Source organism: Chanodichthys erythropterus, chromosome 3 (assembly GCF_024489055.1).
Source record: "Chanodichthys erythropterus isolate Z2021 chromosome 3, ASM2448905v1, whole genome shotgun sequence".
NCBI lineage: Eukaryota > Metazoa > Chordata > Actinopteri > Cypriniformes > Xenocyprididae > Chanodichthys > Chanodichthys erythropterus.
This window is the reverse complement of record NC_090223.1, coordinates 15,753,551-15,777,783: the sequence shown is the minus strand read 5'-3', so window position 1 is coordinate 15,777,783 and position 24,233 is coordinate 15,753,551. Positions and strand designations below refer to the sequence as shown.

Below are 24,233 nucleotides of genomic sequence, written 5' to 3'. Positions count from 1 at the left end.
CTCTGATCATGTGGAAAAATCCCTGGTTCCTATCCCAGGGACCCGTGCTGGGGACTTCTCGTCATCACGTAATGCTTATGACAGATGCTTCCCTCACAGGCTGGGGGGCGATCATGAGTGGTCGCTCAACTCAGGGTATATGGGAGGACCATCAGCGCTCCTGGCACATAAATCGGCTGGAAATGATGGCTGTATTTCTTGCACTAAAATACTTCCTCCCAGACCTGAGGGACCACCATGTGCTGGTCTGTATGGACAACATGTCGGTGGTCTCATATATAAACCATCAGGGGGGTCTGCGGTCTCGCCAAATTTATTACTTGGCCCGTCTGATCCTCCTGTGGTCCCAGGGGAAGCTTCCCTCTCTGAGAGCAGCTTACATCCCAGGGTATCAAAATGTGGGAGCAGACGCTCTGTCGAGGCAGGGGCTGTGGCCTGGGGAGTGGAGACTCCACCCCGAGGTGGTGGAGCTCATATGGAAAAATTTCGGTCAAGCAGACGTCGACCTGTTTGCTTTGGGAGAGTCAACCCAGTGTCCACTGTGGTACTCCCTAACACATCCAGCACCTCTGGGTCTGGATGCCATGGTGCAGACGTGGCCGAGGCTACATGTGTACGCATTTCCCCCATTCGCTCTGCTCCCGGGAGTTCTGGAGAAGGTACGCCAGGAAGGGGCCAACCTAATACTGGTAGCCTCGTACTGGCCAACCAGGATATGGTTTTCGGACCTAGTGTCCCTCTTAGATGGCTCCCCAATGGAGCTTCCTCTCAGGCAGTACTTCCTGTCTCAAGCGGGCAGCATGATAATACATCCTCGCCCAGAACTATGGAAGCTATGGGCCTGCCACTGAGGGGGCCAGGTTAATAGATGCTGGTCTCCCAACTGAGGTTGTGGAGACCATCCTTAACTCCAGAGCTCCCTCCACGAGGAAGCTGTACTCATATGAATGGAATTTATTTGCTACTTGGTGTAGACAACATAATACGGACCTTGTCCATTCTCCTATTAGCTTTGTGCTACAATTTCTCCAAGAAAAATTCTTGGATGGTTTATCTCCTTCAGCTTCGAAGCCTATCATGTTCCTCTGGGGGATTCCTTGGTAGGTCGAGACCCCCTCGTTACATGCTTCCTCCATGGTACACTGAGGTTGAGGCCTCCCGTGCGTACAAGAACTCTGGCCTGGGACCTGGTCGTGGTATTGGAAGGGTTAGCCGAGGCTCCCTTCGAACCACTAGAGGAGTTTCCAGAAAAGTTCCTCACTCTAAAAACTATCTTTCTATTAGCTATCACTTCTCTGAAGAGGATAGGAGATTTGCAAGCACTTTCAGTTGCTCCTTATCTCGAATTTGCAACAGGAATGGTAAAGGCATTCCTACACACTAGACCAGGCTATGTGCCTAAGGTACTACAGGCCTTTTATCCTCCTCCATTTGAATCTTCGGATCAGGAAAAACTCAATCTGCTCTGCCCAGTGAGGGCTTTGGACGCTTATGTCCACAGAGCTGCCCTGTGGCGTAGGCCAGACCAACTATTTGTCTGTTATGGGTCTCCTAGAAAAGGGGGCACAGCATCTAAGCAGAGGATGAGCAAGTGGGTGGTTGAGGCCATCTCACTTGCATATGAAGCGGCCGGTCAGCCATCTCCATTAGCTATCCATGCCCTTTCTACCAGGGGTATGGTGGCATCAAAGGCTTTGATGTCAGGAATTTCCATCAATGATATATGTGATGCAGCTGGATGGTCATGCCAGCACACATTTATTAGGTTTTACAACCTTGATGTTGGCTCCACCCCAGGGTCGTCTGTCCTGTCGAGCTAACATAAAGCGAGTACTTGACGTTACGGCGTAGTTGGGATTGCATTCCCAATGCGTTATGACACAGCGTCGACAGTTCCCATGAAAGGGAACGTCTCGAGTTACATGTGTAACCCTGGTTCCCTGAGTAGGGAACGAGACGCTGCGTCGCCTTGCCGTACCACCAGCATACTTGCGAGCGCTTACTTCAGACTTATTTCGGAAGCTAGCATTCTCTGAATCCCGGTATGCTTTATAGTTTCCTGGGGCCTCATGTATCAACTTTGCGTACGCACAAAAACTTTGCGTACGCCAGCTTTCACGCTCACGGTCGGATGTACCAACACTGAAATTAACGCGAGAATGTGCGTTTCTCCACGCCAATTTCATGTCTGGCGTACGTACATTTCTCATTGTTTTTGTCCGTTGGCGACTCTTACAGGCAATGAAGGGAAGTTGCAAACATTACACAATGAATTGTTCTACAAGTCTATCGCACCCACCACCTGTGGGAAGCATTGCTATTAATTTGCAATTTATAAAATAATTGACATATATTGTCACACAAGCCTTATGGGAATATTCTATCAATTATGCAATTAAGTAAGAACATATAAAAGCATGTGCAAATTGATACAACCCTTAGTCTATGGCAATGGCAGCTTTGGCCTTATTAGAGGATATTGCTAATGGCAGAATCCGAAGAGAACGAGTTTTTAGGGACCACAATGATTTTCTGGCCCAGGATGATGACTGGCTTATCAGCCGTTTCAGATTTCCAAGGGCTATCCTCTTGGAACTCTGTGCTGAGTTGGGTCCGAATCTAGAGAGAGAGACAGCGAGGAGCCACGCAATACCCGTTCCCTTACAGGTGCTGACAACACTTGGTTTCCTTGCAACTGGTTCTTTCCAAAGGGAACTGGCAGACCGCTCAGGAATAAACCAGTCGTCTTTGAGCCGCGCAATGCCAGCTGTATGGGACGGGATCATCGGCATGTCTACCAGGTATATAAGGTTCCCATATGATGCAGTTGACCAGCCAAACATTAAAACGCAATTTGCAGCGATAGCCGGTTTCCCTAATGTAATCGGAGCGATCGACTGCACACACATTGCTATAAAGGCGCCATCTGAAGATGAATTTGCATATGTGAATCGGAAACATTTCCATTCAATAAATGTGCAGATAATATGTGATGCACAAATGCGCCTAACAAATATTGTGGCATGGTGGCCTGGGTCAACCCATGATTCATACATCCTAACCAACAGCATGGTTGGGATGAGGCTCCAAGCTGGCAGGGTGCGCGATGGGTGGCTTCTTGGTGAGTGATGCATTTAAAGTTATGGTTCTATCTAATAGTACTTTTTTATTTTTATTTATTTGCATTTAATTATTCAACAACCCTTCAGGAGACCGCGGTTATCCACTAAAGACGTGGCTGTTAACCCCCCTCACCAACCCACAAACTGACCGAGAGCGCAGATACAATGATGCCCATTCTCGCACTCGTTCAGTTGTAGAGCGGGCGATTGGGCAGCTGAAATGTCGGTGGCGCTGCCTTGACAGGACTGGGGGGATGCTGTTATACCGCCCTGACAAGGTATGCCGCATTGTGCTGGCCTGTGGTGTGCTGCACAATGTTGCGCACAGGCATGGCATACCACTTAATGATGTGGCAGCACCGCCAGATGACCCTGACCCAGGACCAATGTATGTGCAGCCCAACCAACAAGCCATTCAGGCCCGTCAACATGTGATTGCGACAATATAAATGGTAACTGGAGACGAAGTTCATTTTTTGACCAATTCCTTTAATGAGTGGCTTATGTCTGTGAGTGCGTCAGTGATATTTTTCAGGTGACTGTTAATTTCTCCAATGGCCATAACGATTTGCTGTTGTGACTCCAGAACTGCATGTGTCAAGACGCGGCCAGACGGACGGGCCTCAGCACTGGGGGGAGCACCGGAAACTCCAGAAACACTGGAGACGCTGGCCACAGTGGGCGCTGGCTGCTCAGGAGGGGCGGATTCCGAGTGCGTGCCAGTGGATGTTCCGGCTGTTGCACCATATGAGTCTAAATAAACACAGGCACATGTTAACGGTGATTTGAGTCTGTTCCTTATTAATGGGTACACGCATTTGCCATAAATGCAATGGATACGTAAAATCTCTGGTGTACTTTTGGTCCGTGTGGCGACCAGGGCGGGCGAGAGCCGTGAGGGAACGGCGCGAGGCCGGTGGCGCGAGTGTTAATGAGCTTCACCTGGGAGGCGCACCGGCCTTGAGTCCCTCACGGAGGAGCTCCGGGAGCATAAAAGGAGGAGCGACTACCGTGGAGGACGAGAGAGGACCAGGCCTGGACTTTATTTTATGTTTTATTATGTTTGTGTGGCCGGCAGACGTCCGCGAGGGTCTGCCGGCATTACTTTCGTTTTGTTCTTTGTTTATTTTACATTAAAGTTTTGTTGAACGTTCGCCGGTTCCCGCCTCCTTCTTCCCATATCTACTAACCTCGTTACATTGGTGCCGAAACCCGGGAGGAAGGAGGGACATGCTGTCGGAGAGCCCTCGCTGCTGAGGGGGATCGCGGTGCTGCGGAGTTCGGGCAGCGCGGGAGTGAAGACCGCGAGAGGCTGCCCGAGGCGGTGGTACTGGAGCCTAGTGAAAGGTGGGATGGAGAGCTCGAGGCCGTGCCCCTGGGACGAGGTGGGGTGGCTGCCGTCCAAGAGGGAGCGGAGGAGTCGCCGCCGTTCGCCGTGGGCCAGAGCCTGCTGCCGTCCGCCATAAAGGGGAGGAGCAGGGAACGGGGGACTCGCTGCCGGCTGCCCTCAGTCGGAGGATCGGGCCGTCCACCGAGCGTCCAGTGCCACCGCATGGCACCGCGAAGAAGAGCCTCTTGGCAGGCTGAGGACCGAGCGGCAGTGTGTCGGGGAACCGGACCAAGATTTTTTTTTTTCTCTTTTTCCTCTCTCCCCTCTCTCGTCCTGTCGCTCCCCTTGCTTCCGTCTCCTTTCTCTCATCTCGTCTGTCCTTACCCCCAGGTGCTGCGGCCGCCGAGACAGGCCCCGGGGGGGAGTAGAGCGCAGTCTCGGAGGTACCCCCCGGCCTGCGAGGGGCGTTGGGGGTATGTGACGAGCAGGGCGGGCGAGAGCCGTGAGGGAACGGCTCTCACGGAGGAGCTCCGGAGGCATAAAAGGAGGAGCGACTACAATGAAGGACGAGAGAGGACCAGGCCTGGACTTTATGTTATGTTTTATCATGTTTGTGTGGCCGGCAGACGTCCGCGAGGGTCTGCCGGCATTACTTTCGTTTTGTTTGTTTATTTTATATTAAAGTTTTGTTGAATGTTCGCCGGTTCCCGCCTCCTTCTTCCCACATCTACTAACCTCGTTACAGTCCGCTACATTGCATGCATTTGAAAATTAAATTGTTAAGGTATTTGTACCAAAGTAAAAACAAATGGAAATTGGTTACCTTCGTGGCAGTCCTGCAGTAAATCCGAGTCTCCCACAGCAGCAGATACTACTCCAGAGAGTAAAGTGTCACCTATAATAGAGGCAACTCTCTGCTCAAAGGGTGTAAGTTCATCGACCCCTTTACCACCGCCTGTTCTGCCCACACTTTGTCGGTGCGCAGCAGTTCTCCGTTTAACGTCCACCTTTATATCAGACCATTTCTTTTTAAGATCATTTACAGTGCGACTTTCAGATCCCACCGCATTGACGGCATCAGCCAAACTCTCCCACTCATATTTTTTCCTTTTGTTATTAATTCCGGAGGACAAAGTTCCAAATAAAATATTTTTTCTCGTTTCTACCTCTGATAGTAGCACCTCCAATTCACTTTCTGTAAAGTTTCGTTTCTTGCCGCTTGCTTTAGCCATTTTCTTACTACTTTCTTTTGCCCAAGTGGACTCATTAACATATTTAAATAGATTTAATTAAGGGAGGAGACTGGGTGGGGTGTTGTGCTCGTGCATGTGCGCTCAATTTTACGTTAATTGGGATGTACAAAGAGAATATGCGTGGGATTTTTCGTATGCAGAGATTCATACATCTGGGTTTTTTTGTGCGTACGCACATTTTCAGCTTTGTCTGTACGCAATGTTTTAGAATGAATTCAACGCAAGTCTTTGTACATGAGGCCCCTGGTCCGTGACTTCACCCACCTCTGACGTCTCGCTACATGATTGGTTAGATACAAGAGTGCTTCAACTACGTAATCACGCAGAAGGTTCCCATTGCGTCATAACGCAGCATTTTGTTCCCTACTCAGGGAACCAGGGTTACACATGTAACCCGAGATGTTTTCCATGCTCCCTGTGGCTTTTCCATATGAAGCCCCATCAGTCTGAAAGAGAAAGAGAAATATCTCAGTGGGTCCTGCATACAACAGAAAAAGGGGTATGTGATTCATTTCACATCACGCCCATTCCGATTCAACGGGGTCCTACCCACAGTGGTGGGTCTCGAGCAGGCTCTGGTGATGGCACAAGAGGTAGAGACTCTTCTGCGAAAGGAGGCTGTAGAAAGGATTCCTCCTCCCAGCAGGGAGTCAGGGTTTTACAGCCGCTATTTCATTGTGCCACGAAAGACGGGGGATTGCGTCCGATTTTAGATCTGCGTCAGTTATCGAACAGTAGCAAAGCTCAAGTTCAAGATGCTGACAATAAAACATATCATGTCACAAATCAGATCCGAGGATTGGTTTGTCATGATAGATCTAAAAGACGCATACTTCCATGTATCAATCCCCCCGCAACACAGGAAGTTCCTAAGGTTTAGTTTCGGGGGTGAAGCATTCCAATATCAGGTTCTTCCCTTCGGCCTGGCATTGTCACCCCGCACCTTCACCAAACATGCAGACGTGGCTCTGACGCCCTAGCGTATGCGGGGCATCCGCATAATAAACTACACAGATGATTGGTTGATTCTGGCACAATCAGAGCAGATGGCGGTTCAACATTGAGATGTTGTTCTTGCTCATATGAAAAGGTTGGGGTTGAGATTAAACGCAAAGAAAAGTGTGCTTTCTCCAGCTCAGAGGACCACTTATCTAGGCGTGGTGTGGGATTCAAATGTCATGTGTGCTCGTCTATCTCCTGCTCGCATAACTTCGATTCTCTCGACTGTCTCAGACATAAAGCTAGGCCAGTCACTCACTGTGAAACAGTTCCAGAGACTGTTAGGTCTTATGGCAGCAGCGTTCAACGTGATACCGTTTGGCCTGCTGATCATGAGACAACTGCAGTAGTGGCTCAAAACCAAGGGGTTCTCACCGAGGGGGAATCTTTTTCGTATGATCAGGGTCACGTATATGGAAGCAACCTTGGTTTCTGTCACAGGGACCTGTGTTGGTTGTCACGCTAATGACAGATGCATCCCTCACGGGCTGGTGGGCGATCATGAGTGGTCGTTCAGCTCGAGGTCTATGGCAGGACATCATCTCTCTTGGCACATAAATTGCCTGGAGATGTTGGTGGTGTTTCTGGCACTGAAACAATTCCTTCCAGACCTCAGGGACCATCATGTGCTAGTTCGATCAGACAACACATCGGTGGTCTCATATATAAATCACCAGGGGGGTCTGAGATCGAGCCCGTTATACAAACTGGCTCATCAGATCCTCCTGTGGATCCAAGGGAAACTGCTCTCCATCAAGGCAGTTTACATCCCTGGGTACCTCAATGTGGAAGCAGACATCTTGTCAAGGCAGGGGCCGAGGCCGAGGCCCGGGGAGTGGAGACTTAACCCCGAGGTGGTGAAGCTCCTGTGGGAGAACTACGGTGAAGCCGAAGTGGATCTGTTTGCATCTCGAGAGACGACTCACTGTCCACTGTGGTTCTCGATGACAAACCCAGCACCTCTTGGGCTGGATGCTATGGTACAGCCATGACTGAGGCTGCTGCTGTACGCATTTTCCCCGATTGCACTGCTCCCAGGAGTTCTGGAGAGAGTTCACCGGGACGGGGCCTGGCTGTTATTAGTAGCCACGTTCTGGCCGGCCCGAGTATGGTTCTCGGACCTGATGTCCTTGTTAGATGGCTCTGCGATGGAGATTCCGATCAGGAAGGACCTTCTCTCTCAGGCGAGAGGGCCAATTCTTCACCCCACCTGGAGTTATGGAAGCTATGGGCTTAGCCTCTGAGGGGGCCCAGTTCATAAGCTCTGGTCTCTCAACTGAGGTTGTTGAGACCATACTCCAATCCAGAGCTCCCTCCATGAGAAAACTTTATTCCCTGAAGCGCAGATTATTTACTTCATGGTGCAAAAATCACCAGTTAACTGACCCGTTGGCACAGTGCTGGAATTCCTGCAGGAAAGATTTTCTACAGGGTTATCCCCCTCCACACTGAAGGTGTATGTTTGGGGAGACACCCGCTTATAACTCGTTTCCTCTGTGGCACTTTGAGACTTAGACCTGCAGTTTGCACAATAATACCGGCTTTGGATCTGGCCGTTGTATTACAAGGCCTCTCTATGGCCCCCTTCGAGCAAAGAGGTTCCAGAAAAGTTTCTCATACTCAAGACTGTGTTTCTACTTGCTATTACATCTCACAAGAGAATTGGAGACATTCAAGCCCTGTCGGTATCTCCATCATGCCTTGAATTTGCGCCTGGTGTGGTTAAGGCTTTCTTGCATCCCAGACCGGGATACATTCCTAAGGTCCGCACTAATACTGTGAGACCTATTGTTATGCAGGCCTTCTGTCCTACTCCATTTATGACGTTGGACCAGGAAAAGCTCAATATGCTGTACCCAGTTAGAGCATTGGATGCTTACATCCACAGAGCTGCCATGTGGAGAAAGTCTGATCAACTCTTTGCGTGTTTCGGGTCACCTAGAAAAGGGTACCCTGCATCCAAGCAGAGGATGAGCAAGAGGGTGGTCGAGGCCATCTCACTGGCTTATGAGTCGGCTGGTCAGCCTTCACCATTGGCTGTTAGAGCACACTCTACGAGGAGTATGGCTGCCTCCAGGGCTTTTATTTTGGGTGTATCCCTACAAGATGTTTGTGATGTGGCAGGCTGGTCCTCACCGCACACATTCATAAGGTTTTATGAGTTAGACCTCACCTCCACTCCAAGGGCGCATGTGTTACTGTGAGTTGTGTGCCCCGGCTTCACACGAACGGTCACTTGCTCATATGGCGATGTTGGCATTATCATTCTCATAGCGATTATGCAGTGCAAATTTCCTTGAAAGGGAACGTCTCGGTTACATATGTAACCTTAGTTCCCTGAATCCGGGATACATTCCTAAGGTCCTCACTAATACTGTGAGACCTATTGTTCTGCAGGCCTTCTGTCCTCCTCCATATATGACGTCGGACCAGGAAAAGATTAATCTGCTGTGCCCAGTTAGAGCACTGGATGCTTACGTCCACAGAGCTACCATGCGGAGAAAGTCTGATCAACTCTTTGTGTGTTTCGGGTCACCTAGAAAAGTGTACCCTGCATCCAAGCAGAGGATGAGCAAGTGGGTGGTCGAGGTGGTAACCTTAGTTCCCTGAATAGGGAACGAGATGCTGCGTCACCTTGCCATACTCCCAGCATGCCCGTAAGCGCCTTGCTTCAGTATTCAAAAGCTGAATGAGTGTGTTTTCGGGTAGGCTTCTGGTTAGTGAAGTCACCCGCCTATGACATTCCGTCTTCACCGTGCTTCCATGCTTCACAACGACATCATGCAGAGGTGTTCTTATAGTGATTATGCACTGTCTCGTTCCCTATTCAGGGAACTAAGGTTACATACGTAACCGAGACATTTTCATGCAGTAAGCGTTTATGTATTCATTTGACATTTTAACTTTTCTGCATTTGTTTTGTTGTTTTGTTTTTGTTTTTTTTTTGCTCAGGATCAGTTTAATAATTAATTTAATAATTCATAATATTTTGTTCATATTTCAAAGTGCACATAAGGGCCATTAAAGTAGCATTAATGGGAAGTGTATTAGAGTAGGTGCATTGAAGTGAATTTGAAGTAAAGGTTCAAAGGTTCCAAGAATAAAATTACAACTCGGAGGTGACCGGGCTTTTGTAGCATCCGCGTCAAAATTGTGGAACAGCCTGCCGGCTATTAGGACTGCCAGAACTATAGGTACTTTTAAATCAAAACTTGAGTCTTATTTGTTTGAAATAGCTTTTAATAAATTGCATAGTGTCATATTACATTTTTATATTCTGTTGTGTTGTTAATGTTTATGTACAGCACATTGGTCAACAGTTGTTGATTTAAATAGTGCTTTAAATAAAATGACATTGATATTGACTTGTATATGCCTACCTCAAAAATTATTATTATTATTATTATTTTTTTATTTTTTTTTATTTTTTATTTTTTGTAGAAAAACTTTACCAAGTGATTTAGAAGCTTCTCCTTTGGCATGCAGAGAGGGATCTCCACAGAGAACATGCAAAATGAGTTTCATGGTTCTGGTTCTCGTTTCTAATTTGAGATGTTACATTTGCCACTGCTCTCCCCTACATCTGTACCAGTCGGCACGCACAACGCCCAACCAAACACATTTTTTTGGATGTGAAGGATGATGTTTTACATTGATATTGAAACAAGAGTAAAATAGAAAGCCTTAGTTTACATAATGAACTGTAGTTCAGCAACCAATAAATGTTACATCGCGAATATGGAAACGTTTGGATTCCTCCAGAATGAGAGGTAGGCTATGTGAGCCCAATTCAGTTCCCTTTCATGGGAACATCGACGCTGCGTAAGTCGCTTTGGGAACGCCTCTGCGTGTTTCGTCTTGAAGCACTTGTGAAATCGAACCGATAGTGTGACGGGACGTCAGAGCGGGTGACGTCACGGACCAGGAAACTATAAAGCACCCCTGAGAACAAAGAACGCCAGCTTCTGAAGTCTTCAGCAGCGCTCTGTGTTATCGTGTGTCTTATTTGGTGTTGTCTGTCAATTACATATACAGAAACGATCTCTTTGGATTAAGAACAAGAGTATCAGTATTACACCACATATATGTATATAAAAGACACTATAATGGCGAGCAAACAGCATCAGACCATGTGTTTCTCCCTACCCTCATTACTTCACGGGTGGGGATACACACGAGCTCTGTGTTGTTTGCTGGGAGTGAAGCATGCACGTCAGTTCACAGCTGACAGGGTTCATTCATAAAAATGTCCCGAAGTGTAAAGAGAAATATGCACTAGCGGAAGTTTAGCTCCACTCCTGTTGGCTTTATTCTCAAGGCTTTATTCCTCTCCCTGAGAGCAGCTTATATCCCGGGACATCAAAATGTGGGGGCAGACATCCTGTCGAGGCAGGGGCCGAGGCCCAGGGAATGGAGGCTCCACCCCGATGTGGTGGAGCTGATATGGAAGAATTTCGGTCACGCAGAAGTCGACTTATTTGCCTCGAAAGAGACGTCTCACTGCCCGTTGTGGTATTCTCTGACTCATCCAGCCCCTCTGGGGTTGGATGCTATGGTACAGACATGGCCGAGGCTGCGTCTGTACGCATTTCCCCCGATTGCTCTGCTCCCCGGAGTTCTGGAGAGGGTTCGACGGGACGGGGTCCATCTAATATTGGTAGCCCCATTCTGGCCGACCCGGATATGGTTCACGGATCTAGTATCCCTCTTAGAAGGCTCCCCCATGGAGATTCCGATCAGACAGGACCTCTGTCTTAGGCGGGCGGTACAGTAATTCACCCGCGCCTGGAGATATGGAAACTGTGGGCCTGGCCCCTGAGGGGGCCGAGCTCATAGAATCCGGTCTCTCAACCGAGGTTGTAGAGACCATTCTCCATTCCAGAGCTCCGACCACGAGAAAACTTTATGCGTATAAGTGGAAGCTGTTCGCTACTTGGTGTAGCCGGTCTCAGGTGGATCCGTTCCATTCCTCCATCAGTCACGTACTGCAGTTTCTCCAAGAAAAATTCTCAGATGGTTTAACTCCTTCTACATTGAAGGTATATATTGCAGCGATTTCTGCTTATCACGCAAAAATAGAGGGTGTTTCTGTGGGTAGAAACCCTTTAGTCATAAGTTTTCTCTGTGGTACTCGGAGGCCTTTTGTCCTCCACCTTTTGCAAATGCGGATTTTGCAAAAGTGTCATAACTTTCTGCTCTGCCCTGTGAGGGCTTTAGACGCTTACGTCCACAGAGCTGCCCTGTGGCGAAAAACTGAACAGTTGTTTGTGTGTTACGGATCTCCTAATAAGGGAGGTCCGGCGTCCAAGCAGAGAATGAGTAAGTTGGTGGTCGAGGCCATCTCGCTCGCTTATAAGTCCTCCAGACAGCCTTCTCCTTTGGCTGTCCGGGCACATTCCACCAGGGGTATGGCTGCCTCAAAGGCTTTAATGACGGGGGTTCCCTTCAATGATATATGTGATGCTGCTGGGTGGTCGTCTCAGCATACCTTTATTAGGTTCTATAACCTTGAGTTGGGCTCCACTCCAGGGTCCTCAGTACTGTCGTCCTGAAAAGATAACAGACAGGCATTTGGTCTTATGGCCTAGTTGGGATAGCGTTCCCAAAGCGACTTACTACTGCGTAGCGTAGCCATACTCCCTGCACGCCTGTGAGCGTCTGCTTCATCCTTATTTCAGAAGCTGGCGTTCTTTGTTCTCAGGGGTGCTTTATAGTTTCCTGGTCCGTGACGTCACCCGCTCTGACGTCCCGTCACACTATTGGTTCGATTTCACAAGTGCTTCAAGACGAAACATGCAGAGGCATTCCCAAAGCGACTTACGCAGCGTCTCGTTCCCTTATTCAGGGAACCAGGGTTACAGACGTAACCCGAGATGTTTTGCTCTAAATAAATCCATTTCTGCTTTATAATGGATGCCACTATAGTCTAATTGGTGTTTCAATTTATAATTTAATATACAATTTTATAGCTACTTATTTTTCGTTCTTGTTCTGTTCTGAATAAAATTAATTTTAAGGATTCTATGTGGAGTGAAGAGTGGTACTAAAATAATCAAGTTTATATATGTTAATAAACTTTGTAAGATTTTTGTTTTATTTACCGGTATTTTCTTTTTAAATTAATTTTATTGTTTGCAGTTACGAGGTTGAGGGGTGTTTCTAGATTAAGTTACATTTATTTTTCATGCGATTACTTGCTCTTCATGGCCAGGTTACATTTCTCTGTGTCATAAAGTATAGGGCGAGGCTTCTAAAATTTGGGGCGTGATATTTAAATGACGACAGTTTTCAGCCACCACATTGATCAACAACCGTTCACTTGTGCGATGGAATTGGCTGCATACGAAAGTTTAATGAATCACACGTGAGCATTGTCGTAAGCTGATTTTTCCATTCAGAGGTACGCTGGTTTCTACATTCGTTTGATAAATGAGGGCCACTGTTCCACCATTAAAGTTTCACCTCCTGCCAAACGAATGTGTGATCAGGGGGACTTTCAAGCTCAAACCGGTGTGCAAAATTTTGCTACGATTTCTGGGTTGAACGACATGTTTCCTGAAAACGGTGTGCAACAGGGTTTGAGATATGTTTTCTCTTGTTTGGTGGGTGTGTCAAAAATGTCAACCCAATCAGCAGCAATATGTATAAATATTAAAGAGACAGCTCGCACAATGGGTCCAAGTAAACTCGTTTACAAATGTGTTAGTTGTAGCTCGGTATACACTACAATTGAAGATATTAGAATACATGTTTGTCGTAAGACTTTTATAGTTAAAATATAGCATATCAGTTCTTCAAAAAGATCACAAAGAATGGCCTTCTCAGCTGCCATTGCGTTATCAGGGCTGCGTTCAGCCCCGACAAAACGTTGCAAAATGTTTTTAAACGGAAACGGTGGTGCATTGAACACCCTGTTCTGATGATGCAAGAGATGCAACTATGGCAGCTGAGAAGGCCATTCTTTGTGTTCTTTTTGAAGAATTTTCTGAGCCTGATGAAGTCAGTAAAAATATGTGTTTAATACTGCAAAATATGCTCGATATTACAGTCACTTCCCTTGCCGTCCAGAATAAAACATTTCAATCGAGTAAAGGGATTTGTGGAAACTGTGGTTCCTAATTATTGTGATCCAACATTTGTCTTTATGTTTATGAAAGTTTATGAAAGTATCCACAATACAATAGCAAAATGTATAAGTATAGTATTTTTATGTTACTATCAGTGTCTAGCACACCTTCCCAAGGAAAGGATATGGACCAGAAGACATTGCAATTACTAAATTATATTTAGAGAAGAAGTTCCAGATCTATACTTGTGCTCTTATTAAGTTATTTTCCCATTAATGTAAATAAACATGTGCAAACAATATACTTGCTCTTGTGAATTTATTTTGATGTTAATTACATTTACTACCTGTTTCTTTAATACCGTGTGGTTTATATGCATGTTGATGCTGATTATGCTGACATTTCTGACACACCCACCAAACAAGAGAAAACATATCTCAAACCTGTTGCACAACGTTTCCAGGAAACATGTCGTTCAACACGGAATACGTAGGAAAACGTTGCACACCAGTTTGAGCTTGAATGTGCCCCAGAACAGGGTGTTCAACTCACCACCGTTTCTGTTTAAAAAAAGTTTTGCAATGTTTAGACAGGTCTGAACACAGCCCAGGGCTGAGACATGACACAACATCACTGTCATAATAATGTTTACTATATGAGTATTTTATGACTGTAAAGACTGACTTGTTATTGAATAAAGAACTGTTCCTGTCGTGCAAATGGTTTCTGAATTAAATTACTTTGGAAACAACACCATGTGACCAGTTCTGACACCTTTTATAGCTTCTCATCGTGGTGTCATCTGTCACCTCAGTGAACAGTACAGGACCTGAGTACAGAGCCTTGAGGATCGCCTTTTTTCATTACGAGGTGCAGGAGGAGTGTTTTGAGAGGTGGACATGTTGGGATCTGCCAGTGAAGAAACTCAGTATCCAGTTATTCAGCACAGGAGGTTATGCAGCCCCAGGATATACAGCTTGGTTATGATGTTTGAGGGCATGATAGTGTTAAATGCTGAACTGAAAACTATAAATAGTAATCAGGCATAACTATCCTTATTTTCTAAGTGAGTTAGAATTTTGCGAATGGTAAACAAAATATCATCCTCTATGGATCTGTTAGTCCTGTACATAAACTGTAGTGGGTCAAGAGATGTTTCTTAATAAAGCTCTCAAAACACTTGATGAGATCGGCTGTGAGAGCCGCTGATCTGCAGTCATTAAGACAAGTGACTGTGTCTTTCTGTGGAACAAGAATAATAGTGGAGGACTTGAAGTAGAAAGAACTGTAGTCAGAGAGAGGGAGAGATTGAACACAATCACAATCAAACTCCTCCCTCTTTCAACACTCACGAGAAAGAGACTGACTTGTTATTTCTCCTTTCGGTCATTCTGACTTTGTCTCGACAAAAGCAATATAGAATTAGTGAACAATGAAGAATGAAGAGGAAAAACTTTTAAGAAGGATTTAAAACGTTTGATCCTGAACAGACAGCAGATATTTGTGATTCTCTTGGTTATTTATTTTTTAAACCTTCGTTTCAGAAAGTGAAAGTAAAGTTTAGATTTCTGGAGCTCAAACAGTGAAAATGGCTTCACTATCTGAAGATGATTTTTCTTGTCCTGTGTGTCATGATATTTTCAAGGATCCTGTTATTTTATTATGTAGTCACAGTTTCTGTAAAGAGTGTCTTCAACAGTTCTGGAGAACCAAGAAAACTCAGGAGTGTCCTGTCTGCAGGAAAAGATCCTTAAGGGATGAGCCTCCTCCATGTAATCTTGTGTTAAAAAACTTGTGTGAGTCGCTTCTGAAGGAGAGAAATGAGAGTCGTTCATCAGGATCTGAGGAGATCTGCAGTTTACACAGTGAGAAACTCAAACTCTTCTGTCTGGAGGACAAACAGCCTGTGTGTTTAGTGTGCAGAGATTCACAGAAACACGTCAATCACACATTCAGACCCATCAGTGAAGTTGTTCCATCGTATAAGGTAAGACAGATTTACAGATGAGAAAAAACACTTGATTAAGCTTATCTATTACCTACAAGATCATATTACAGAAATCTCTGGTATCTTATAGATTTTCTCTTTAAATTCCAGGAGGAGCTCAATACAGCACTGAAGTCCTTACTGGAGAAACTGAAACACAAAGAAACCATTAAAGGAAAGTTTGAGAAAACAGTTCAACACATCAAGGTGAGGACTGATATTTTTGAAATATTTACAAGTTTGATTAGAACAGCTGAATTGATTTATCTGACATAATTACATGTTCCTTTATTGACTGAAACACACACACACACACACACACACACACACACACACACACACACTGTGATTTCAGTTTCAAGCTGAGCACACAGAGCGTCAGATTAAACAGCAGTTTGAGAAGCTTCATCAGTTTCTCAGAGATGAAGAAGAAGCTACAATCATTGCACTGAGGGAGGAAGAGAAGCAGAAGAAGCAGATGATGAAGGAGAAGCTTGAGAAGATGAATAGACACATCTCAGCTCTTTCACACACAATCAAAGACATGGAGGAGATGATGAAAGACAATGACGTCTGCTTTCTGAAGGTCTGATTTTACATCATTGATTGATTGATGATTGATTGAGTTCTTGATGATTAATGGTGTGTTTGTTCTGCAGAAGTTTCCAGTCTCAATGGAAAGGTGAGTGATCTGCTGGTGTCTCTGGTCTCTCTGATTCTGATCCAAAGCCACTGCAGTTCTGACTCCTGAATGTTCTTCCAGAGTCCAGATCTCACAGCCGGATCCACAGATGCCTTCTGGAGCTTTGATTCATGTGTCACATTACTTGGGCAACCTGCAGTTCAGAGTCTGGAAGAAGATGCAGGACATCGTCCGAAACAGTGAGTCTGGAGAAGATCTGTGCTCTTACACATACACACTGGAAATCATACAGGTGTTTTTCATGAGACAAAAGCTCTAAATTATTTCAGTTTGTAATAAGTGAAGATCATATATAGTTCTGGTAATGAATATTATCAGTTCTTTTTGAGAATGTTTCTGTTTTCTACTCAAGTCCAGAACAAACTCAACAGTGTAAAAGTGAAAAGATACTTGAGGTTTCATTTGTGATTCTTCAGACTGAAACACTGAAGCTCAAATATAATATTGTGAACTGAAGAACTTCAATATGTATTTCAAGATCCTCAGAGAGTTTCTATTATGATTCTGTTACTAGAGGACTCTCTCGAGTTCATGAAGAAAATTATTATTTTTATAATCTCCTCAGAGAGCTGCAGACAGATTCACAACATTAAGGATACAATTATTTTCTTCTTATTTGTAACTTATTTTGTAAAAAGTTAAGAATATTCTTAAGACAAAACTTCTGAAGAATTCAAAATCTCATAAAGAATCATATTTTTATTCTAAAATACATTGTTCAGATTTACATTGACAATCAGAAGACTTCAAAACCAAACACAATATCCCTTACAGAAAGAAAATATATTTCCACATATTTATGATCAAAATATTAAATAGTTTGAATATATTGAAATATATATGGAATAATTAACTCAGAACACACTTTTGTTTGTCTTTATATTGACTTTTGTATTAAAACTTGCTTGAGAAATTTAGGGCAATAATTTTCCTCACACTGTAAAATATTGCCTTGGTTTAACTCTAAAATAATTGAGGAAACTATTTGCATTAAAGTTTTGAGTATTTTGAACTTTTTTTCAAAATGAACCCTGAAATAACACCAACACACTTTCCTCATGAACTGAACTCAAATACTTTGAAGCAGAAACTTAATTGAGTTAAAGTAAATCAGGTGAAAACATAGTAAATATTCTCACATATTTCTCAATATATGAAAAGAGGTAATTCCTTATGTATTATTATTAATATATTAACAAAATATATTATTCAATATATTTAAATCATTTAATATATTGATTATAAATATATGGAGAAGGGATCTGTAAGGGATATAATGAGACAATAAATAAGATGTTATTATCGGTATATTTGAGAACTTATTTCAAATTTTCAAAAACTGCAGGAACATTAAAAATGTTTCTTTGAAGATTTTCATGAATCCTGAATCATTTTTAAGGGTTTCTAGAAGAAGCGCTACTTCATGAATCTTGATGTTTCTGTGTTTCAGAAACACAATGATGAGGGTGTAATGATGGGTCGACAGAATCTGGATCCATTTGCAGCTTTTATTAAAAGGACTTACAATGCAAACAGGGCAAAGGCAGAGACATAAACAGGGACAGGCAATGGTCGTGGCAGGTGGCAGACAAACAGAATCAGGTCACAGGCAAGGATCAGGGCAGGCGGCAATACAATCAAAGTCCAGTAAACAGGCAAGGATCAGGGCAGGAGGCAAAGGGTCACAGAGAATAAACAGTCCAATCGATAACAGGTAACAGTCCACAGGAAAATGCTCAGAATGATCACCAAGGCAAATCAAGACTTCGCGATGTGTGTGTGTGTGTAAGTGTGATGCAGTGCAGGTGTGTGTGCAATCAGTCCCAGGAATGAGGGCCTATGGGTAATGTAGTCCGAATGATAACTGATCAGTATTCCGGTGATGGCTCCCTCCTGCCGTCCGGAGGAAGGGCCGTGGGAGTCACATTCGTGACAGAGGGTTTGTTCAGATAATGATGTTTACCAGAAGAACCTGCTTCAGTTACTCACAACACACAGATTTATTACATCTTATAATATTAAAATAATTTATTATTCATTACTGAGTCAAACACATTAGACAGTAACAGAGTATTTAAAACAAATTCACACACATTAAGATTCAGTTTAATGAAGATGATCAGATGAAGATGAACAGAATTTTTACAGATACAGTTTTTCATCTCAACAGCTCTGATTGATTGATTGTGATTTTAAGTTTTCCAAGATATCAGTTTCTCTTGATGAGACACAAAAGTTTTAATCATTTAATGTTTGTATCTGATGCCATTAAACACTGATAATAAAAATGAGTGTGTGACTAAAAACACTGACAGTGATCAGAGGAAGATGTCTGATGTGTTTGATCAACAGGACGAGTGTCATAATTCATAATAATCTTTGTACGGTTCACTCTTGATCATTATATGAACATCAGAATAAAAGCAGCTGTTGATTGTGTCTCATCAGCTCCTGTGATTCTGGATCCAAACACGGCTTATCCATCTCTCGTCCTGTCTGATGATCTGACCAGTGTGAGAAACAGTGGGATCAATCAACCTCTTCCTGATAATCCAGAGAGATTTGACTCTCATCTCTGTGTTCTGGGTTCAGAGGGTTTTAACTCAGGAACACACTGCTGGGATGTGGAGGTTACAGAGAGTTTAGCCTGGAGTCTTGGAGTAACTACAGCATCAAACCAGAGGAAGGGACGTGATTTATTTAACACTGGTGTCTGGAGTGTGCGGTATGGACCAGAGGAACTGTTTGAATGGTCTGGTTTTCATGTTGAACAGGATCTTGAGCATGTGAGAGTGTATCTGGACTATGACAGAGGAACGGTGTCATTCTCTGATCCTGTAACTAACACACATCTACACACATTAACAACCACATTTACTGACACACTCTTTCCTTTCTTCTGCTGTTTTCCTTGTGACTCTCTGAGGATCTTACCAGTCAATAGTGTCTCATAATGTTTCCAGTATTTGTATTTGTAAAACTTCTCAGAAATGCTCTTAAAGGGACAGTTCACCCAAAAATGAAAATTCATCATTTACTCTCATGTTGATCCAAACATGAGAGTTTCTTTCTTCTGTTGAACACAAAAGTGTAATGTGGCTGTTATCTAAGAAAGATATTTTGAAGAATGTTGGTAATCGAACATTTTCTGATCCTCAATGACTAACATAGTATGGAAAAAAGTACTATAATAAAGAACAGAAACAGAAAGTGTCCAAACGTTATAATAAAGAAAAATAAGGTTTGCCTGTATATTTCACACATGAAGATCCTCTTGCAGTCAGTGATAGTTGAGCTGTCAGTCATGTTGAGCTGGTGCGGCTCCTCTCCTCTCTCTGAGAAAAGGCTGGATGTGAGGAACAGATAGAGGAAAGAACAGAATGTTTGACGGAGAGCAGGGTGACGGGGGTGGGGAATTGTCCGGAAGAAGCAGAGGGACGTTAAGCAAGCAGTCTCTTTGAGTGATGGGTGGCAGGAAGTGTGGGCGTCGGTCTCTCCTCTTTTGCCCCTTCCATTTACATAAAGACTCCGCACCAATACCATGCCCACCAGAGTCATTCCAGTGTCATTCTGTGGTTTGTTTCCTCTTCCTGTCTGTTATTTTGCTCTGACGTCTCGTCTCTGCTGTTTAGGTGTGTCTTTTGGGTTTTCTCACTACTTTTGGTTCCTGTCCCCTCCAGACTTCTTCAAACAAGTACTCTTCCTTTTCAGTCCTAATTCCGTTGTCTCTGCGGCGGGTCCTCACTGTAGCATTTAGCCATCCACGCCAGCATGCCAGCTCTGAACGCAGACTCTTTCCAGTGGTTTCCAGACTCTTTCCAAAACAATATCTCATTGTTTTGAGGGTTTGAATGTAAAATTTTGGGTAATGGCCTGTCTTGTGTCTGAATGTATTTGAGTCCGTTTAAGGGTGTGTTTCGGTGAGGTCGACCTGTTAAAGGTGCCCTAGAACTTTTTTAAAAAAGATGTAATATAAGTCTAAGGTGTCCCCTGAATGTGTCTGTGAAGTTTCAGCTCAAAATACCCCATAGATTTTTTTTAATTCATTTTTTTAACTGCCTATTTTGGGGCATCATTATAAATGAGCCGATTCAGGGCTACTGGCCCTTTAATTCTTGTGCTCCATGCCCACAGAGCTGGCCAGTGCATAAACAAAGTTTACACAACTAATATAACCCTCAAATGGATCTTTACAAAGTGTTCATCATGCATGTGGCATGCATGCGTCGGTTTATGTGAGTATTGTATACTGTTATATTGTTTACATTTGATTCTCAATGAATTTGAGGCTGTGCTCCATGGCTAATGGCTAATGCTACACTGTTGGAGAGATTTATAAAGAATGAAGTTGTGTTTATGAATTATACAGACTGCAAGTGTTTAAAATTGAAAATAGCAACAGCTCTTGTCTCCGTGAATACAGTAAGAAACGATGGTAACTTTAACCACATTTAACAGTACATTAGCAACATGCTAACGAAACATTTAGAAAGACAATTTACAAATATCACTAAAAATATCATGATATCATGGATCATGTCAGTTATTATTGCTCCATCTGCCATTTTTCGCTATTGTTCTTGCTTGCTTACCTAGTCTGTAGATTCACCTGTGCAGATCCAGACGTTACTGCCTGCCCTTGTCGAATGCCTTTCATAATGTTGGGAACATGGGCTGGCATATGCAAACATTGGGGGCGTACACCCCGACTGTTACCTAACAGTCTGTGTTATGTTGAGGTCTTTTAAACAAATGAGATTTATATAAGAAGGAGGAAACAATGGAGTTTGAGACTCACTATATGTCATTTCCATGTACTGAACTCTTGTTATTTGACTATGCCAAGATAAATTAAATTTTTCATTCGAGGGCACCTTTAACAGGTCAGAACGGTCAACAGACTGACCCGATGTGTTTCGGGTCATGTTTAACACTGAATGCAGGTGACGATGGGGTGGTAAACTAGCAGACAGACCCGTCAGACCCACCGTATGGAAGAGCGGAGCGGACTGGAGGTTAACCATGTGACGCTTTCCACTGTCCTCATTAGTTTTGTTGATGATATATGCTGGAGTCTGGAGGAAGAACAGAGATCAATGTTTTCAACTCCACAAAAGCCACGTTTTTTTACCCAGTTGATGGGTTCATCCTGTTGGGTCATTGTGTTACTTGTCTATGTTCAGTTTGGTTTAGTTTACTGTGTTCTGTCCCTGTTTTTAATGCCTGTTTTCCCTAGTTAGTTTGCTTGGTTGTTATTTAGCTCCACACACCTGTTTCTGTTCAGTTGATCACCCTCTCTGTGTATTTAAGCCATCAGTCTTTGATTCACTGTATGTGGTTGTGTATTAATTTGCTCCTGCGATCTTCTGTATGATACTTTGTAGATTTATAAAGAAGTGTTTATTGGATTCTCTTGCGTAATGTGATTACTAGAGCCACAATGTGGTAATTCAGGTATTTTTCATATTTTTACCAAGGTTGTACATAAAAAACCCAAACATAGTTGTTTTTAACCCAGCGTTCTTACACAGCAAAATCTCCAGAGTTAAATCAGCTCTGCTCAGAGTACATTTGGTCCCTCTCTAAACAGTGTTAAAATAACACTGAAGCAGAGTTAAAGTTAATGAGATAATTAAGCAATTAATTAAGTGATGATTGTGCATTAGTGATGAACACCTGCTGTTAACAAGCAGAATCACTGAAGAAAAGAGAAACACAAGAACTACAACTGACTTCAGTCACAGCCTTATTAATTGCTTAATTATCTCATTATCTTTAACTCTGCTTCAGTGTTACTTTAACACTATTTAGAGAGGGACCATATGTTCTACTGTGTAGCAGATGCTCAAAAAAGATATGTGCAAATTGAAAAAGAGCTACTTGCCATAATTTATGGATGTGAAAAATTTCATCAATATGTCTACGGCAAGGAAGTGAAAGTTGAAAGTGATAAAAAAAAACAAAAAACACTGGAAATTATTTTCAAGAAATCACTGCACCAAACTCCAGATTACAGCGCATGCTTCTCAGACTTCAAAGATACAGCCTTAGGGTTAGGGTCAAGAAATGCTGATGAAAAATCGTGCATCAGACCTTGGAGTTGTAAAATGCAAAGAAAGAGTCAGGGATGTTCTGTATTGGCTGAACATGGCAACCCAAATTGAAGAGTTTGTCTCCCAATGTCCATTGTGAAACCCACACAATGTCCACGAGGCATGGTATACCAGATACTGTAGTCTCGGACAATGGTCCACATTGTGCCAACATAGAATTCAGTAACTTTGCAAAAGCGAACATGTGACATCCAGCCCAGGACACACACGCTGAATGGACAAGCTGAACCTGTTAAAGAAAGCTTATAGTGGCAAAAGTGACCCAATATTGCTTTATTGAAATACAGAAACACACCTTTAGATCAGGTACTCACCGGTACAGTTACTAATGGGACGTCGGTTGAAGTCCAAGATACCAACCTCAGTGACATGACGAGGTGAGCAACCAAGATCCCTCATTGTACAAACTCCAGATGGAAAAACATACAGGAGAAACAGAAAACATCTCAAGACTGGAGAGAAAAATCTCACAACAGCAACAAGACAACACAGCCATTGACACTAACAGTGAGATGGACTCACATGATCACTGACACTCAATCTTCTTGACAAGGACACACAAAACACTGAATTACCCGAGTCTCAGCCACATGGATACACTGCCAGGTCAGGTGAAAACGCCTTCAAGGAACAAGGACTGAACACTGGTATATACTACAAATGTACACTGCTGTTAACTAAGTTAAAAGATTGTTGTTAATATACATATAATAAAAACTGGATAGCTCTAAATCTTAGGGAGGGGATGTCATGTGTTTGATGGTGCTATCCGTACCTGTGTGACATCACTGACATGTGATTTCAGTTGTACTAGGGATCCTCTTTACTGAACATAACAAAACAGTTCAATTAAATCAGTATATTAGAATTTGTAACTTGAAACAATGCATTTATTTAAGTTGTGGTAACAGGTTCCCTGAATTACATATCTGATATTTGGCCCACACGCAACAAGCCACAACTCACACTAAACCGGCTCGATGTGTGTGGGACAGACACGGCTCATATGACCTTTGCCATGGCCAGAACTGAGCTATACGTGGCATAATTGGCCCAGATGAGGGCCAGAAAAAGTATCTGGGATAGCCGTCTATGCAGCATACACCGGATCTACATGCTCGTTTCCATGCAAAATTTGGCATTTATCAATAGGTACGTGAGCAGGGGCCACGATCAAATCTCACATCAGGTCTCAGCTCGTGTACGCACGTTTTTGAGTCAGCGGGAACTTGCATGAAGCTTATTAAATCTGGTGGAGAACATTTAGATTATTTTCCTGACCGACAATCACTCACTAACTGATCATTAACCATTAAATGACATGATTAAAATGTCAAATTAAAATTAAATTAGAATAGATGAGTGTCTTAAAACACCACAAATGTATTTTGTTTTTCTTTCCAGGGATTTCGCTTTGGATTGTGCAAATGGCAACATCAACAGAACATTAGGATTCACACATCATATACCTGTGTGACAGGTTGAGCTTTCTTTTATTTATTTTTCTTTAATGGTGTATACTTCACCACAGTGGGTGTGTCCCCTGAGCTGGAGCTGCGTTCTGTTATGGAACACACCTGTGCGGTGTAATCAGCGACGCATGTTAGTGGCTTTATAAAAAGCATGTCCAAGTAGAGCGCCGTGATTTCCTTGTGTGTT

General features: G+C 43.5%; 2 protein-coding genes across 2 annotated transcripts; one reads left to right on the top strand and one right to left on the bottom strand.

Moving 5' to 3' along the window:
- Positions 1–3,591: 3,591 nt before the first annotated feature.
- LOC137003707 (nuclear apoptosis-inducing factor 1-like) lies at positions 3,592–5,684 on the bottom strand. The gene is made up of 2 exons (XM_067363980.1): positions 5,276–5,684; positions 3,592–3,875 (listed from the first exon to the last, which is right to left on the bottom strand). Exons 1-2 carry the CDS (start codon positions 5,682–5,684, stop codon positions 3,592–3,594), a joined length of 693 nt encoding a protein of 230 aa, XP_067220081.1.
- Positions 5,685–14,709: 9,025 nt separating this feature from the next.
- Positions 14,710–21,985, top strand: LOC137008846 (nuclear factor 7, ovary-like). Its single transcript, XM_067370572.1, has 6 exons — positions 14,710–15,758; positions 15,870–15,965; positions 16,114–16,344; positions 16,418–16,440; positions 16,522–16,640; positions 18,910–21,985. Exons 1-6 carry the CDS (start codon positions 15,360–15,362, stop codon positions 19,413–19,415), a joined length of 1,374 nt encoding a protein of 457 aa, XP_067226673.1. The 5' UTR covers positions 14,710–15,359; the 3' UTR covers positions 19,416–21,985.
- Positions 21,986–24,233: the final 2,248 nt, after the last annotated feature.

Excerpts from the sequence above, each read along its gene's own strand:
- LOC137003707 (XM_067363980.1), bottom strand. The coding sequence starts at position 5,684 with ATGGCTAAAGCAAGCGGCAAGAAACGAAACTTTACAGAAAGTGAATTG. Across the intron at positions 3,876-5,275 it reads ACTGCAGGACTGCCACGAAG|ACTCATATGGTGCAACAGCC; the intron begins GTAACCAATTTC and ends GTGTTTATTTAG.
- LOC137008846 (XM_067370572.1), top strand. The coding sequence starts at position 15,360 with ATGGCTTCACTATCTGAAGATGATTTTTCTTGTCCTGTGTGTCATGAT. Across the intron at positions 15,759-15,869 it reads AAGTTGTTCCATCGTATAAG|GAGGAGCTCAATACAGCACT; the intron begins GTAAGACAGATT and ends TTTAAATTCCAG. Across the intron at positions 16,441-16,521 it reads TTTCCAGTCTCAATGGAAAG|AGTCCAGATCTCACAGCCGG; the intron begins GTGAGTGATCTG and ends ATGTTCTTCCAG.